Raw genomic sequence first — 15,226 nt, forward strand, 5'->3', positions numbered from 1 at the left:
ATCGCCGATCCGACAGGACTAAGGTAAGTGGCTTACCCTCACCTGCTAGTACAAGTGATCGGGACCCCTGCATCCCAGTCAGTGACAGGTCCTTGTCCTGTTACTGACTACCTTAAACACCGCGATCGCTGAGCATTGTGGCGGGACAGCAGCTGCCTGTCATTCCCAGGTCTGGGGACAGGAATGTTCGCAGGGCCGATCGCATTGAAATGGCCCTGCACACATTAAAACCCCTTCACAGTCAGGAACGTTTATATACCTTCCTGCTGCACGGGGTATGTGCCATTCCATCCAAACTGAACCTTTTTGTAACACCTAGGTAAACATTTCTTTTTTTTTTACGCGAATTAAAAAAATGCAATTTAACCACAAAAGTTATAAATATACATTAAGACTCTTAATGTATATTTATAACTTTAGTGTTTAAATTGCAGTTTTACTAGGTTTAACTGGGTGTTACGAAAAGGTTCAGTTTGGATGGAATGGCCCATATATAGCCGTATGGGTGACGTGAAGGGGTTAATCTCAGGAGTATCCCCTTTAATTTCTACAAAAACTTATATAATATAAAGACCTAAGTATCAGTGTATTACAGTGGACTTAATCTCTATCAAGAACCAGCAAAAATCCCAGTACTCTGATTACATGGAGTCTTTAAAGTGTATGTAAATTTTTATTCCACTTCTAAAACATCATGGTGACATTTTAGAAGATGTGATTTGTGGGGATTCAGCTGAGACCCCTCACTGATCACTAGAACCAAGGGACAGAAGTGCTCAGCTGAGTGCTTTGACCCTTTGTTTCTACGTGGCTTTTCTTTGGATACTCAAGCGCATGGAGTATGTATTCCATGACCGTCATATAGAGATACATAGAAACTGTCATGGCACCCACAAAATAGGGGACAAGTATGAGATCACGGGGGTCTGACCTTCGTGTCCCGTGGCGTTCACCAGATCAGCCCCCAGCTCCTTTTGTATTGAAGCTCTATTCATTCTTTATTCAGCCCTTTCCTGTGGGTCAAAACAGAATGAATGGAGCCGCAAGTCAGACAGCGATCCCTGGGGAGAGGGTACAGAGGTCGAGACCCCCTGAAATCTCACTCGTCCTCTATCCTATGAACAAGTATTTTTAAAGCGGATGTACTAGCAGTACATCGGTTTTCGGTTTTTACCATGAATACACCGGAACTCACATGGGGATGCCAGTGCCGCTGTCCTTTTTTTTTAACCACTGCCCAATTCCTGTGCACAATGCTGGTCTACTACTGAGAACCAGCCCGGTCCAAGCACTGGAATCTTTATAGAGGGGAAGGGGCGCCCGCCTCCTGTGCTTCGGGCGAATCAGTAAAAGCCGGTGTCAAAAAGACTGTGCACCGTACCGCTAATACATTTGCTTTAAATGGGAAACCCATTTAAAAAAACATTTCTGTAAACTCTTCATGGACTTGGTGGGGTCCCAGCCTACAAACCCCACACTAGTGTTAGCCAATTTTACATGATGGAAAAGCTCCCATAATACTTTTTATTTGTATGTTAATATTTGTCTTTAGCAAAGTATACAGGTGCAAAGAGAACATGAGCGCCGCAGCCCCCTTATAGCCACTGTTGGGGTCCTTAGCATCCAGAGCACAAGCAATAAAATCTTCTGCCACTTCTTTATGACATCACAAGACTGAGCTTTAAAATCTATGTTATAAACAAAAACATATACTAATATTGGGTGATGCTAGTAAAATAAGCACAATCTTATCCTAAAATCATGGTTATTTTAATATACAAAAATATATTACACATAACAGGATTACTATCCAGGTCAAGATTATTATTTTTTTTTTTTATATGGACTAACCAAGGTGACTCTTTATAGAATCCAGGAATTAATGTAATTGGTCAGCATTGTGCGCAGCACCTTGTCTTCTGCAATACTGACTTAAAAATGGAGCATCTGGAAATTTTTGATTTATGAATGCAGCGTTCTTCCAACTAGTATTTTCCATACATTAATGTTATGGCTTTTCCTTTTTTTCTTTGTATTCTTCTAGTCGTAGAAGCCATTTGTCCCAGTAGTGCAAACACATTTCAGAGTCCATAAAATGGGCATGAGCGGGAGACCCATCTTTATAGGCAATGACTATTAGTCCACAATCAACCTGTAAAATAATAAAACAAAGGGAAGCCACTATGAGTGTCTACAGAAAAAATAATTCTGATGATTTAAAGCATTACTGTCACCTAAAATGTCTTATTGACACATCAGACCTTCAAAGATCACAAGATAAAACCAGGAGAAGCCGTCAGCTTCTTACTACAGTATACAGGTTGTATGATAAAGCTATGAAGCCAATCTCCTCCAGTGAGATAGAGAGGGACTCTACAGACTATCTAGCAATTGGTGGGAGTCTGAAAACCTTTAGGCATGTTTAACATGCATGCAGTAGCACTATATCACCATTATAGTCTGTGCAGCAATGAATTGGATCTCCCGGCCGTCGCTTCAGTCTTTTGAGATTGCAGGGGTTGTGATCAGTTATACTCTTCATTTTTTTTCTTCTATGTTTAAATTGAAGGTATACATATGGCTACTAGGTGTTTCCCTTCACTGCACATGTGTACAGCTGCCACTCGTCCACATTCAGTAGCAGAAAATCCTGGGGGTGCTCACATTGTACGGTCAGCTCTCCTGTCACACAGCACCAAAACCTCTGTAACCACACAATGACATCATACTGACTGAACTGTTGCATAACAAAGAGCATTGTCTCCTGGTAAGCTGCATAGCTAATAATAGAATTAGCAAAAGTTAATAATATAATTAGCCTGTCAATTGCCCTAAGCTGATATATAACTGGCATATTTCCTTTTGTCTGGTCTCTTTATCAGCTTGAAGCACATATGCTGGTCATATGTAAACTGTTGATTTTAACACAGAAAACTAAAAATAAAGCGAGTATATTGCAAAACTGCTTGTGATAATAAGATCCTGACTAGCAGAAAGTAAGCTAGTTTTAGACTGACTCTCTATTCATGCTTATAGAGGGGTCTGGAGCAGGGACGTGCCCCATTACATCCACATGGCCATGTTATAGTCATAGGTTGTAAGTTGTGATCAGTAGGGGTCTTGGAACTCCAACCTGCACCAATCCAAATTTCTGAAGTGTCAATATAACAAGAGTCATCAAAAGCTTAAAGTGACACTGTCCCCCCCTTTTTGCATTCTGACTTCTCTACACAGGTGTAAAGGGTAAATTTAGCAGTTTTCCTACCTTATTTTATATCATACGTCATGGTGCTTGTTCCAGTAAAAAGTGATCTTTTATCATCTGCAGATTGTGTTACCTGGGCGGGGCTTCATAGGTGCAGTGCAGCTTAGCCCCGCCCACATCACCAACATAGGCCTGCCCCCTCCCTGACGTCATCTGGCATAGGCCCAGCCCCCTCAGCAGCCATTGGTATGGGCCAACCTAGAGGGGGTGGGGCCAAGACCTAGGGCCTATGGTGGCGATGTGGGCAGGGCTAAGTAGCACTGCGCCCGTGAAGCCCCGCCGAGGTGGCACAATCCGCAGATGATTAAAAAACATTTTTACTGGAACAAGCACCAAGACGTATGATACAAAATAAGGTATGAAAACTGCAAAATTTACTCTTTACATCTGTGTAGAGAAGTCAGAATGCAAAAAGGGGGAGACAGTGTCACTTTAAGGTATCCGTTTTTCCAATTTAATTAGAACAGATAACAAAAACATGGTAAATAAAAAGATCTTGCTCATCATATAGATAAAACCTTACATCTGACCTTAAAGGGGTTGCCCGGCGATAAAAAATTATTCACAGAATAACACACATTACAAAGTTATACAACTTTGTAATGTATTTTATGTCTGTGAATGGCCCCCTTCCCCGTGTTTCCCCCCACCCACGCTAGACCCGGAAGTGTGGTGCATTATACTCACCGCATCTAATCGCCGCTGAGCAGCTGATGACGTGGCCGCGTCATCAGCCGCTCAGCCGCGATTGGCTGAGCACAGTTATGCTCAGCCAATCGCGGCTGAGCTTCGGATGACGCTGCAGAGGGCGGCCGGCACTCGGGAAGATCCGCCGGCCTCCCGAAGAAGACGTTACTGCTGAGGATCTGAGACCATGGTCGGCACGTGACAGGTAATGTATAGTGCACCACACTTCCGGGTACATGGGTGGGGGTGGTGGGACACTGGGAAGGGGGCCATTCACAGACATAACATACATTACAAAGTTGTATAACTTTGTAATGTGTGTTATTCTGTGAATAATTTTTTATCGCCGGACAACCCCTTTAAGTGTACAGATCACACACATACCTTGTGCGACTAATAAAAAGCACTTTGTGCTGACACTGTCACATAGTAAGAGAAAAATCCCAGCTCACTTACCTGAAAGTTATAATTACTGTCATCATTTACTGCCCCTATATATGCAGCTACCTGCAGCGGATTATCAAAGGTGTTCTTTAAGTTAGGCTTCTGTTTTTCAGAGGTTTTCCAGTCTATTACACACAACTTCCCTCTGCACAAAGAAAATCAAGAAGTCATATAGGTAAGAAGAGAGCATTGGCTGCGTCTATGGCAAAGTACAGTCCCTGCCCGCAGCAGTCAGTGTTCTGTTTTCCTTCTCTTAGGTGCCCACATAACTTAAAGGGGTTATCCAGCTATAATATTTTTCTTTCAAGTCATCTGGTTTTAGAAAGTTATAAAGATTTGTAATTTACTTCTATTTAAAAATCTAAATTCTTTCCATACTTATCAGCTGCTGTATGTCCTGCAGGAAATGTATTCTTTTCAGTCTGACACAGTGCTCTCTGCTGACATCTCTGTCAGAGACAGGAACTGTCCAGAGCAGGAGAGGTTTTCTATGGAGATTTGCTACTGCTCTGGACAGTTCCCGCCTCAACCAGAGATGTCAGCAGAGAGCACTGTGTCAGACTGGAAAAGAAAACATCTCCTGCAGGACATACAGAAGTATGGGAAGAATTGAGATTTTAAAATAGAAGTAAATTACAAATCTATATAACATTCTGAAACCAGTTGATTTGAAAGAAAAAGATTTTCGCTAGAGTACCCCTTTAATGCTTCCCTAATTCTAAGGGTTTACTGTGGTTTGTTATTCACGAACACTAATACTTTCAATATATCAATCTTACTGCTTCTAGAGAAGATATATCAAAGAAATAGGACTCTTACTGATACTTAGCCACACAGTCTACAAAGCCCAAGTACTGCAGCTCCGAATGAACAACAGCGCTTTCAAGAGTCCTAACTCCGACGACATCCGACAACACGTGATCTATACTGTTCATGTAGCCAACCAGTTCCTTAGTGTCCTCTTCTTTCTGTGTATATTGTTCATCAGACAAAAGCAGATCCTCTAGCTGTGCATGGAAGAGCTTTCCCTGGGAGAACACAGCTTGGAAAGAGTTGAACAGATAAGTTATATTCTGTATATACAAAGAAGCCAGAACTGGTAAATACTAGAGATGAGCGCAACTCGGATCCAACTGTACAGCATTTGAATACCGGTGGCTGAAGAAGTTGGATGCAGCCCTAGGTAGTCCGGGGAAAAAAAAGATGCAGCCATAGGCTATGTTCATACAGTATTTTTGCTCAGTATTTTGGTCCTCATATTGCAACCAAAACCAGTAGTGGATTGAAAACACAGAAAGGCTATGTTCACACTCTGTTGAAATTTAGCGGATGGCCGTCATTTAATGGCAAATAATTATGAAATAACGGCCATTATTTGTCATAAAATAGTGCCCATCCACTTAATTTTAACAGTGTGTGAACATAGCCTGTGTTGTCAATCCACTCCTGGTTTTGGTTGCAATATGAGGACCAAAATACAGAGCAAAAATGCTGTGTGTGAACCCAGCCATAGGCTGTATCCATGTTCTTCAGTGCCTAGAGCTGCATCCAACTTCTTCAGCCCCCGGTATTCAAGTGCTGAACGATCGGACTTGAGTTGCGCTCATCGCTAAAAAATACTCATGACTAGAAAACACTATGTATGTATACCTGCTGTGTACTCTATAAAGCCTTCCTCTCCTAGTTCCATGATCATCTTCTGTTTCCACCTCTCCAAATAAAAGGCCTGCTCCATGGGCATTGTCTGCTGAAGAATTCGGGTGACGCTCGGCAGTCGACCATTGGTCATCTGACTCTTGCCCGGGAGGCCGATTTTCACTGGGATGTTGGGATCCGTCTTTTCCACAGACAATAGCACTTTATTGGGATTGCTTAATGGAACACGATACTGGGGGACCTTTGGCTCGGATTCCTGTGATGGATCCTTGGACCTCAGTACTTTACCGTACAAGAAACTGTCTTCTTCAAATATCCTCTCTGGGGTCTGACAACTGGTCTTGGAGGTGGTTACTGTCCGTAATAAATCTGCATACCCTTTTTGGTCCACATCATCATAACCATTTACTTTTTTTTTCCTGCTTAGGAAACTATAAGATGTGGATAAGAAAACCGGCAAGCACAGCTGATGGGGTAGGACGTCTCCAAGTCTTTTGCAGTTTCTCCCTAGTATCTGAAGAGGCTTCATTGTGAGCAGCATCATAGAGGACGTCCTGAAGAAGAAGGCTCAGTCAGCTGAGAAAAGAAATGTAAAATGATCAAAGAAATCCAGCAAATAATCATGTGTCTATAATTTCCAGGGTCATTTTTAAGCTATAGCTTTTTAGTTTCTTTTTTACCAGGGCCCCAATACTATTTGTTATTCTACAGTGCCAGGATACCCCTTTAGGACCATGCCCCTTAATGCTAAACCCCAACCATCTTCAGAAAAGTGATAAAGCTAGTGTAAAAAGGAAAAAAATAAAGTCACAAATTTGATGCAAAATCTTGAAAAGTCTGTATGCCAAAAAATTGGCAAACTGACTTAAAGGGGTATTCTAATTTATTATACTTAGAAGCTTAAAGTGACTGTACCACCAAGCCCAGGCTGAAGCACTGGAGGCGGGCCGACCCACCCTTAGTGGGAGGAAACCCCTGCCCCTCTATGATAGGGTTTCATTGATTCTAATGGAGCCACGTCATGGAGGGGCTCGGGTTTCTTCCCACTAAGGGTGGGTCGGCCGCCTCCAGTGCTTCAGCCTGGGCTTGGTGGTACAGTCACTTTAAGGATGGGCACACAAGTCTCACACCAGAATGGGGCAGTGAGGCATACAGGCCGCTGCATTCATTGTCTATGGAGCTGCTGATGATAGCTGATCGCTATAGCTCCATTCTTAAAGGGGTTATCCACCTAACAGTGAAAAAATTAAAGGAGAAGTCCGGCGAAAATTTTTATTATTTTATTGCCCCACAAAAGTTACAAATTACCAATATACACTTATTACGGGAAATGCTTATAAAGTGCTTTTTTCCCTGCACTTACTACTACATCAAGGCTTCACTTCCTGGATAACATGGTGATGTCACTTCCTGGATAAAATGGTGATGTCACGACACGACTCTCAGAGCTGTGCGAGCTGTGGCTGCTGGAGAGGATGATGGCAGGGGGACACTGAGGAACACAGGGCACTGGAGGGACACTGAGCATCCCTCTGCCATCATCCTCTCCAGCAGCCACAGCCCGCACAGCTCTGGGAGTTGTGACATCACCATCTTATCCAGGAAGTGACATCACAATGTTATCCAGGAAGTGAAGCCTTGATGCAGTAGTAAGTGCAGGGAAAAAAGCTCTTTATGTGCATTTCTCATAATAAGTGTATATTGGTAATTTGTAATAAAAAAATTTGCTGGACTTCTCCTTTAAAGTGTACCTGTCGTTATAACTTTTAAACCCTAAATCAACAGTAGAATAAGCAAGTTTGTAATTTACATTCATTATTTTTTTTTTTTTTTTTTTTTTAGTAATCATGGAAAACACGACATTTCATGTGATCTTTTTTTTTTTTTTTTTTCAAAGAGTCTAGACACAGGGAGTCCAGTGTTTCCCAGGTCATCTGAGCGCTCACAGACATGTCAATTCTTCAGGCGGATGGTGGATTGCGCTTAAGAAATCCCACTGAATCAATGGGACAGGTAGAATTTCAAGCGGAATCCATCACACTAACTTGAAATTCCTTGCTGATTCCATAGTGAGAACATACCCTAATGCAAACCATAGGTTACATGCTGAACCCCTGTATGTTCCCTTTATCCCCGATTACTGCCACTATCTCAGGTAGAAGAAACCAGAAAATTCATGTCTCTTCCTGGCTGCTGGCTATAGATGTGGCGCACTCACCGCACATGCCGGCGGTGCCCACTGATATGCACTAGCGGCACACCTGACCCAGCGCCAAAGAGGGACCAAGATGGCGGCAGCTGCTGTGCAGAGATATGTATGGCTCATATATATCTATATGTCTCTGATTTGATCCACAAACATATATGTATATACACATATACACACACACAGGTGTGTATACATACATATATATATAATTTATGGTATTTATATGACTGTAATATGAAGTAATAATGCATTACTAGGAATAGCTCCCAATCTACACCAGAACAGGTCCCATCCCATGTACATGTAACCTCTGCAGCTTTCTAAGTCCCACCAGTTCCTGCATCACAGTTCACATCAGCCGGTCACTTACCCGCCCCGAGCAGCAACAACCGGCAACCAAGCACATTCCCAGCTACCGGCCATGACGTTGCAGACAGGTGCGTCTTGGGAATTGTAGTTTTATGGTTAACTGAGCTGTGCGCGTTTCTTACTCGAAAATACCACATTGCCCACAATGCCAAGCGACGGAAGCCTTCTGCCTGCGCTCTCTGATTTGTAGCTGCGGCGCGATACTTGTATGTGACGTGTGGCCGTCCTGCTCCATACGAAGCCATGTAGTGCTGCCATATAGTGCTGCCATATAGCGCTGTCTGAGAGATACAGATGACTGCCTGCCACATATTATACACACGTTAGACACATGTTAATGCAAACACTGCTGATAAGCTGTAGTGTTCTTACTCCGAAGTCCTGTCATCATTTGCCCCCTCTGTTGTGATATGGGGGTCACTTGTACCCCTGTATATAACACTGGCACAGATAGAGGCCTTGACTATAATACCGCTATAGATTGTGTAACTGTATATAATACCACCATATATGTCACCTCTGAATATAATACTGCCACATATACTGCCCCTGAATATAATACTGCCACATATAGTGCCCCTGAATATAATACTGCCACATATACTGCCCCTGAATATAATACTGCCACATATAGTGCCCCTGAATATAATGCTGGCACATATAGTGCCCCTGAATATAATACTGCCACATATAGTGCCCTTGCATATAATACCACCACATATAGTGCCCCACTGCCCCTGAATCTAATGCTGCCACATATAGTGCCCCTGAATATAATACTGCCACATATAGTGCCCCTGCATATAATACCACCACATATAGTGCCCCTGCATATAATACCACATATAGTGCCCCTGAATATAATACTGCCACATATAGTGCCCCTGAATATAATACTGCCACATATAGTGCCCCTGCATATAATACCACCACATATAGTGCCCCACTGCCCCTGAATATAATGCTGCCACATATAGTGCCCCTGAATATAATACTGCCACATATAGTGCCCCTGCATATAATACCACCACATATAGTGCCCCTGAATATAATACTGCCACATATAGTGCCCCTGAATAGAATACTGCCACATATAGTGCCCCTGAATAAAAAACTGCCACATATAGTGCCCCTGAATATAATACTGCCACATATAGTGCCCCTGCATATTATACTGCCACATATACTGCCCCTGAATATAATACTGCCACATATAGTGCCCCTGAATAGAATACTGCCACATATAGTGCCCCTGAATAGAATACTGCCACATATAGTGCCCCTGCATATTATACTGCCACATATACTGCCCCTGAATATAATACTGCCACATATAGTGCCCGTGAATATAATGCTGCCACATATAGCGCCCCTGAATAGAATACTGCCACATAAAGTGCCCCTAAATATAATACAGTCACAGATAGTGCCCCTGGATATTATACTGTCGCATATAGAGCCCTTGAGTATAATACCGCCACAGTTAGTGCCCCTAAATATAATGCTGGCACATATAGTGCCCCTGAATATAATGCTGGCACATATAGTGCCCCTGAATATAATACTGCCACATATAGTGCCCCTGAATATAATACTGCCACATATACTGCCCCTGAATATAATACTGCCACATATAGTGCCTCTGCATATTATACTGCCCCTGAATATAATACTGCCACGTATAGTGCCCCTGCATATTATACTGCCACATATAGTGCCCCTGAATAGAATACTGCCACATATAGTGCCCCTGAATAGAATACTGCCACATATAGTGCCCCTGAATATAATACTGCCACATATAGTGCCCCTGAATATAATGCTGCCACATATAGTGCCCCTGAATATAATACTGTCACATATAGTGCCTCTGCATATTATACTGCCCCTGAATATAATACTGCCACATATAGTGCCCCTGCATATTATACTGCCACATATAGTGCCCCTGAATAGAATACTGCCACATATAGTGCCCCTGAATAGAATACTGCCACATATAGTGCCCCTGAATATAATACTGCCACATATAGTGCCCCTGAATATAATGCTGCCACATATAGTGCCCCTGAATATAATACCACCACATATAGTGCCCCTGCATATAATACTGCCACATATAGTGCCCCTGAATAGAATACTGCCACATATAGTGCCCCTGAATAGAATACTGCCACATATAGTGCCCCTGAATATAATACCACCACATATAGTGCCCCTGCATATAATACTGCCACATATAGTGCCCCTGAATAGAATACCACCACATATAGTGCCCTTGAATATAATGACGCCACATATAGTGTCCCTGAATATAATACTGCCACATATAGTGCCCCTGAATCTAATGCTGCCACATATAGTGCCCCTGAATATAATACTGCCACATATAGAGCCCCTGAATATAATACTGCCACATATAGTGCCCCTGAATATAATACTGCCACATATAGTGCCCCTGAATAGAATACTGCCACATATAGTGCCCCTGAATATAATATAGTTACAGATTGTGCCTGTCCCCCTGAAGCCCTGGCCTAGCCCTGGCCTAAGGCTCTAGAGCCCAGGGGGGACATTCCCCTGCCACAAGAGCTCAGCTAAGTACAGCCAGTCACTGCAAAGCACGGCCGCCTTGCTGCTCTGTGCACTCCCCGCGGTGCATGTTTGACAGCTATTACACTGCCTTTGTTTGGTGCACACTTAAGATGTCAAGCAAGAGGTGCCTGTCAGTCTAGTGGCTGTCAGTCATGTGTGAAGGGGCGTTTACAAAGCAGCAGAGAGGCGGTGCTTTAAAGCAGCAACAGAACAACATCCCCTTTGGCTCTTGTGCCTTCGTCCAGAGCTACAATGCAACTTTTTATAGCGCTAAAACACTAAGTTTAAAGGGGTACACCAGACAGTAAGATTTCTCATTTTTATACCTTGCTAGAATTGTTAAGAAAATAATAAACAACCCATACTCACCTAACAGACTCCGCAGGTGTCCTCCTATGGTGACTTCTGGTCGTCACTAAATGCTATGGCTGGTAGCTCTAGGAAGGAGGCGAGACAACGCCCAAACCTAGACAGATTTAGTTTTTTACTGGGTGTTAATGTTTTGTTTGCAGCATATGAAAATCCCTTTAAATATTAAGGTAGTGCATTACTCAAATATACCAGCAGGGGGCACAGATGTGTTACTCAACGATTTTGTACCCACTGTAAATTTGGCTATAGACGCCTTCCCATCAATTCTTTATCCTTCATATATAGATTGCAGGGACTCAGCTGTGTCTGTATGCTGATGATGAATAACGTCCATGTTGTGGGTCCCACTGCCGGAATGTTCTGCACTCAGAGGATACTTGTCTCTGGTGGGACAAAACTACCACCGAGTCAGCGGCTTTACCAGTAACATAACTCAATGGATATATAGACACACCTTTGATGTGTTTATAGTGTATTATCATTTTTTGTTTAATGGGTTGTTCTTTCATATCAACTGGTGCTAGAAAGTGTCAGAGATTTGTAATTTACTTCTATTAAAACATCTCAAGCCTTCCCTTACTTACCAGCTGCTGTATGTCCGGCAGGAAGTGGTGTATTCTTTCCAGTCTGACACAGTGCTCTCTGCTGCCATCTCTGTCCAGGTCAGGAACTCTCTAGAGCAGCAGCAAATGCCCATAGAAAACCTCTCCTGCTTTTTAGATTGGAAAGTATACACCACTTCCTGCAGGACATACAGCAGCTAATAAGTACTGGAAGATGTGAGATTTTTTAATTGAAGTAAATTAAAAATCTCTGGCACTTTCTGGTACCAGTTGATTTGAAAGAAAATTTTTTGGGGTGAACTTCACCTTTAACAAAAATTATTTTTTTTTGTAAATGTGTAACACACTAAAAATGCTAAAATAGTGTTCACATAAAATGGTAAAAACAAATAGCTCCAATAGAAGAAAGGAAAGTGTTGGGTTCTCCTTGATATGAGAGAACATCTGGTCCTGCCTGCCAGGTATATTGGTGCGGGGTGTTTACATAGTGTGTAATACTGTGTGCAGACTTACCTGGTGTGCAAACATCCCGTCACATTAGAAGAGATCTAACCTGGGACTGCTGCACATAACCTCCCGCCTTCATGTCATTATACTATTACCTTCTAAGCACTTTTATTTATTTCCTTGGAGACATTTGTTGTAACTTTGTCTTTAGATTATATACACACAAAGGGGGAGATTTATCACACTGGTGTACAGTAGAATTGTCTTAGTTGCCCCTAGCAACCAATCAGATTCCACCTTTCATTCCTCACAGGTTTTTTGAAAAATAAAAGTTGGAATCTGATTGGTTGCTAGGGGCAACTAAGACAATTCTACTTTACAGCAGTTTGATAAATCTCCCCCAAAGTCTTTTTGGCTGTTTAAAGCAAATCTGTACCGCTTGGACTGCGACCCCAAACCGCTGATACCGTTTTGCTGTTCTTATATATAAAGGTGTGCTCGGTCTCGGGGTCTGCCTGTCTCTTGGGGTATTTGAGGTAAAAACCACTGCACTGCACTGTAAAATAACGGATAGCGTGAAAAGCCTGATAGAAATCAATGGGCCCTAAATTTGTCCGTAATTGCGGATCTGCAATTAAGGACAAATTTACGGAACGAAGAAGGCCTAAAAGCCAGTTCAGACTATGCGTACACACAGTATGTTGTCATTTGTCAACACATAAAAAGTCATCTTTAGGCTATGTTCCCGCAATGACTTTTTTTTGGCCATTTGAGTCCGTTATTTCATAAAAATGCCCATTATTGAGTAAATGACGGCCATTATTATGAAATAACAGTTGTTATTTGGACTCAAACGGCCAAAAAAAAGACATTGTGGGAACCTAGCCCGAGGTTATGTTCACAAACTATTGTTTTTTAGATGTATTTATAGACAGATATCATGTTGAGGAGAGGTATTTTGACCTCACAATGACGGCCGTCCAAAAATAAGACCAAAAAACAATGTTGTGTTATCATAGTCTTACAGGTAAAATGTCTGAAACTTTCAGACATCTTTACTGGCTTTTGAAGCGTTTTCTGGGCCTGTTTGGCATATTAAAGCGGCACTATCAGCAGGTTCTTCCTAGAGAACCTGCTGATATGCTGCAGTAGCAGAGGACCTCAGTAGCAGAGTGCTGATAAGTACGTTTCTCAGCTCCCCCGCACTGTTTATTAAATCGGTTATTGTTCTTATGCAAATTACTTGCTTAAGAGCATTTGGGGCGTTGCTGGTAGGCTCCGAGCACCGCCCCTTCCTGCCCAGCCTGTCCCCTTCCCTTCCGCCCACTATGCATATTCATATACACATAGTGGGCTCTATGTACATCGCCGGTGCCACTTCCTGGTATTGAGACAAGACTTGAGACATGACGTGGCAGGCCCACAGAGTCCCACCTTTAGCATCTAATGGCTGAGCAGGCCTGCCACATCATGTCTCAAGTCACGTCAGAAAGCGGACAGACATCAGGGACCGAATGTCTGTTCAGGCGGGTAAGTGGATGTTATTTTTTTCACCCCCCCCCCCCCCCCCCCTCATTCTGGAAAAAGTGTCCAGGTCAAACTTCCCCTTTAAATGGCTATATAAGAGGTGCTGCTCCTTTCAGGTGTCAGAAAGGGGCCAGATGCAAATAATTTTATTCGCTAATGGCCGTTTTGCAAATAAAATATTCACATCCGGCCACTTTCCACACACTACGCCAGGGGGGCGGGGAGGGGGTGTGGAGGGGGCGCGGATTTAAAGTCTGCTCTCTTCATTATTTAATTTGTAAAAAAATAGTCAGGAATCCTACGCCAGCTCAGAGCGTTTCCTGGCATGAGAAATTGCCTGCACAGGATTTATGTAGAGGCAGTGCGCTTCTACATAAATCTCTGTACTGTCGGAGCTGCGGGGACATTTATAAATCTCCCCCAATGTATACACTCCGGCCAGGATCCCTAGCGGCACCGTAAAAGACTGACATGTCAGTTTTCTGTGGCCGCTATTCATTGAATAGCAGCCGCAGAAAACCCTGTCAGTGCACACAGTGGAGCAAGCGGCTCTGGCCGCACGCTCCATTGTGTGCAGTCAGGAGTTCGGATGCGGGCGCGCACTGATGCGCCTGCATCAGAACTTAGCAGTGATAAAGATTATTCAGAGACCGGCCGGTCTCATACCTAGTGTGAACATAGTCTTAGCCTGGATAACCCCTTTAAAAGCCAGAGAGCAAGTGTAAAATGTTTACTAAGGCAAATCTGTTTCCTAGGTCAAAAAGAGGAACATACAAAGTGTAAAGAAGAACAGAGAGAAGTGACAGCCTGAGGCAGAGCCAGAAACATAAGGAGGGATAGGACAGGCCACAAGCAGTAACACAACACCCTTCCTCATTTATAGGGAAGGCGGCCTTGTCAATACAGTTACTATAGCAGTGGGCGTGGTCAGCGAAGGGGGCGGCGCTAACAAAGTTTCTCACAGAGAATACAAAGTAACCGCCCCCGCCATGGAACCAGCGCCTGACAGAAGTTCTAAAGGGGCGTGGCTCATCCACAGGGAAATTCTTATCATGTCTTCTAGTGGGCGTGCCTTGGAGTATGGGGGCGGGG

At 43.1% G+C, this 15,226-nt stretch overlaps 1 protein-coding gene across 5 annotated transcripts; it reads right to left on the reverse strand.

Annotated features, from left to right (window-relative positions):
- Positions 1-1,528: 1,528 nt before the first annotated feature.
- MGME1 (mitochondrial genome maintenance exonuclease 1) lies at positions 1,529-11,667 on the reverse strand. 5 transcript variants are annotated; one of them, XM_069954703.1, is made up of 5 exons: positions 11,595-11,667; positions 6,047-6,628; positions 5,216-5,438; positions 4,409-4,541; positions 1,529-2,152 (listed from the first exon to the last, which is right to left on the reverse strand). In XM_069954703.1, the coding sequence occupies exons 2-5, from the start codon at positions 6,594-6,596 to the stop codon at positions 2,009-2,011; spliced, it is 1,050 nt and encodes a 349-aa protein (XP_069810804.1). In that variant the 5' UTR covers positions 6,597-6,628; positions 11,595-11,667; the 3' UTR covers positions 1,529-2,008. The 5 variants fall into 5 exon arrangements, with proteins under 5 accessions (XP_069810804.1, XP_069810801.1, XP_069810803.1 ...); XM_069954700.1 differs by lacking the exon at positions 11,595-11,667 and adding an exon at positions 8,632-8,746; XM_069954702.1 differs by lacking the exon at positions 11,595-11,667 and adding an exon at positions 8,593-8,620.
- Positions 11,668-15,226: the final 3,559 nt, after the last annotated feature.

The sequence above is a fragment of the Dendropsophus ebraccatus genome, chromosome 15, assembly GCF_027789765.1.
Source record: "Dendropsophus ebraccatus isolate aDenEbr1 chromosome 15, aDenEbr1.pat, whole genome shotgun sequence".
Classification (NCBI taxonomy): Eukaryota; Metazoa; Chordata; class Amphibia; order Anura; family Hylidae; genus Dendropsophus; species Dendropsophus ebraccatus.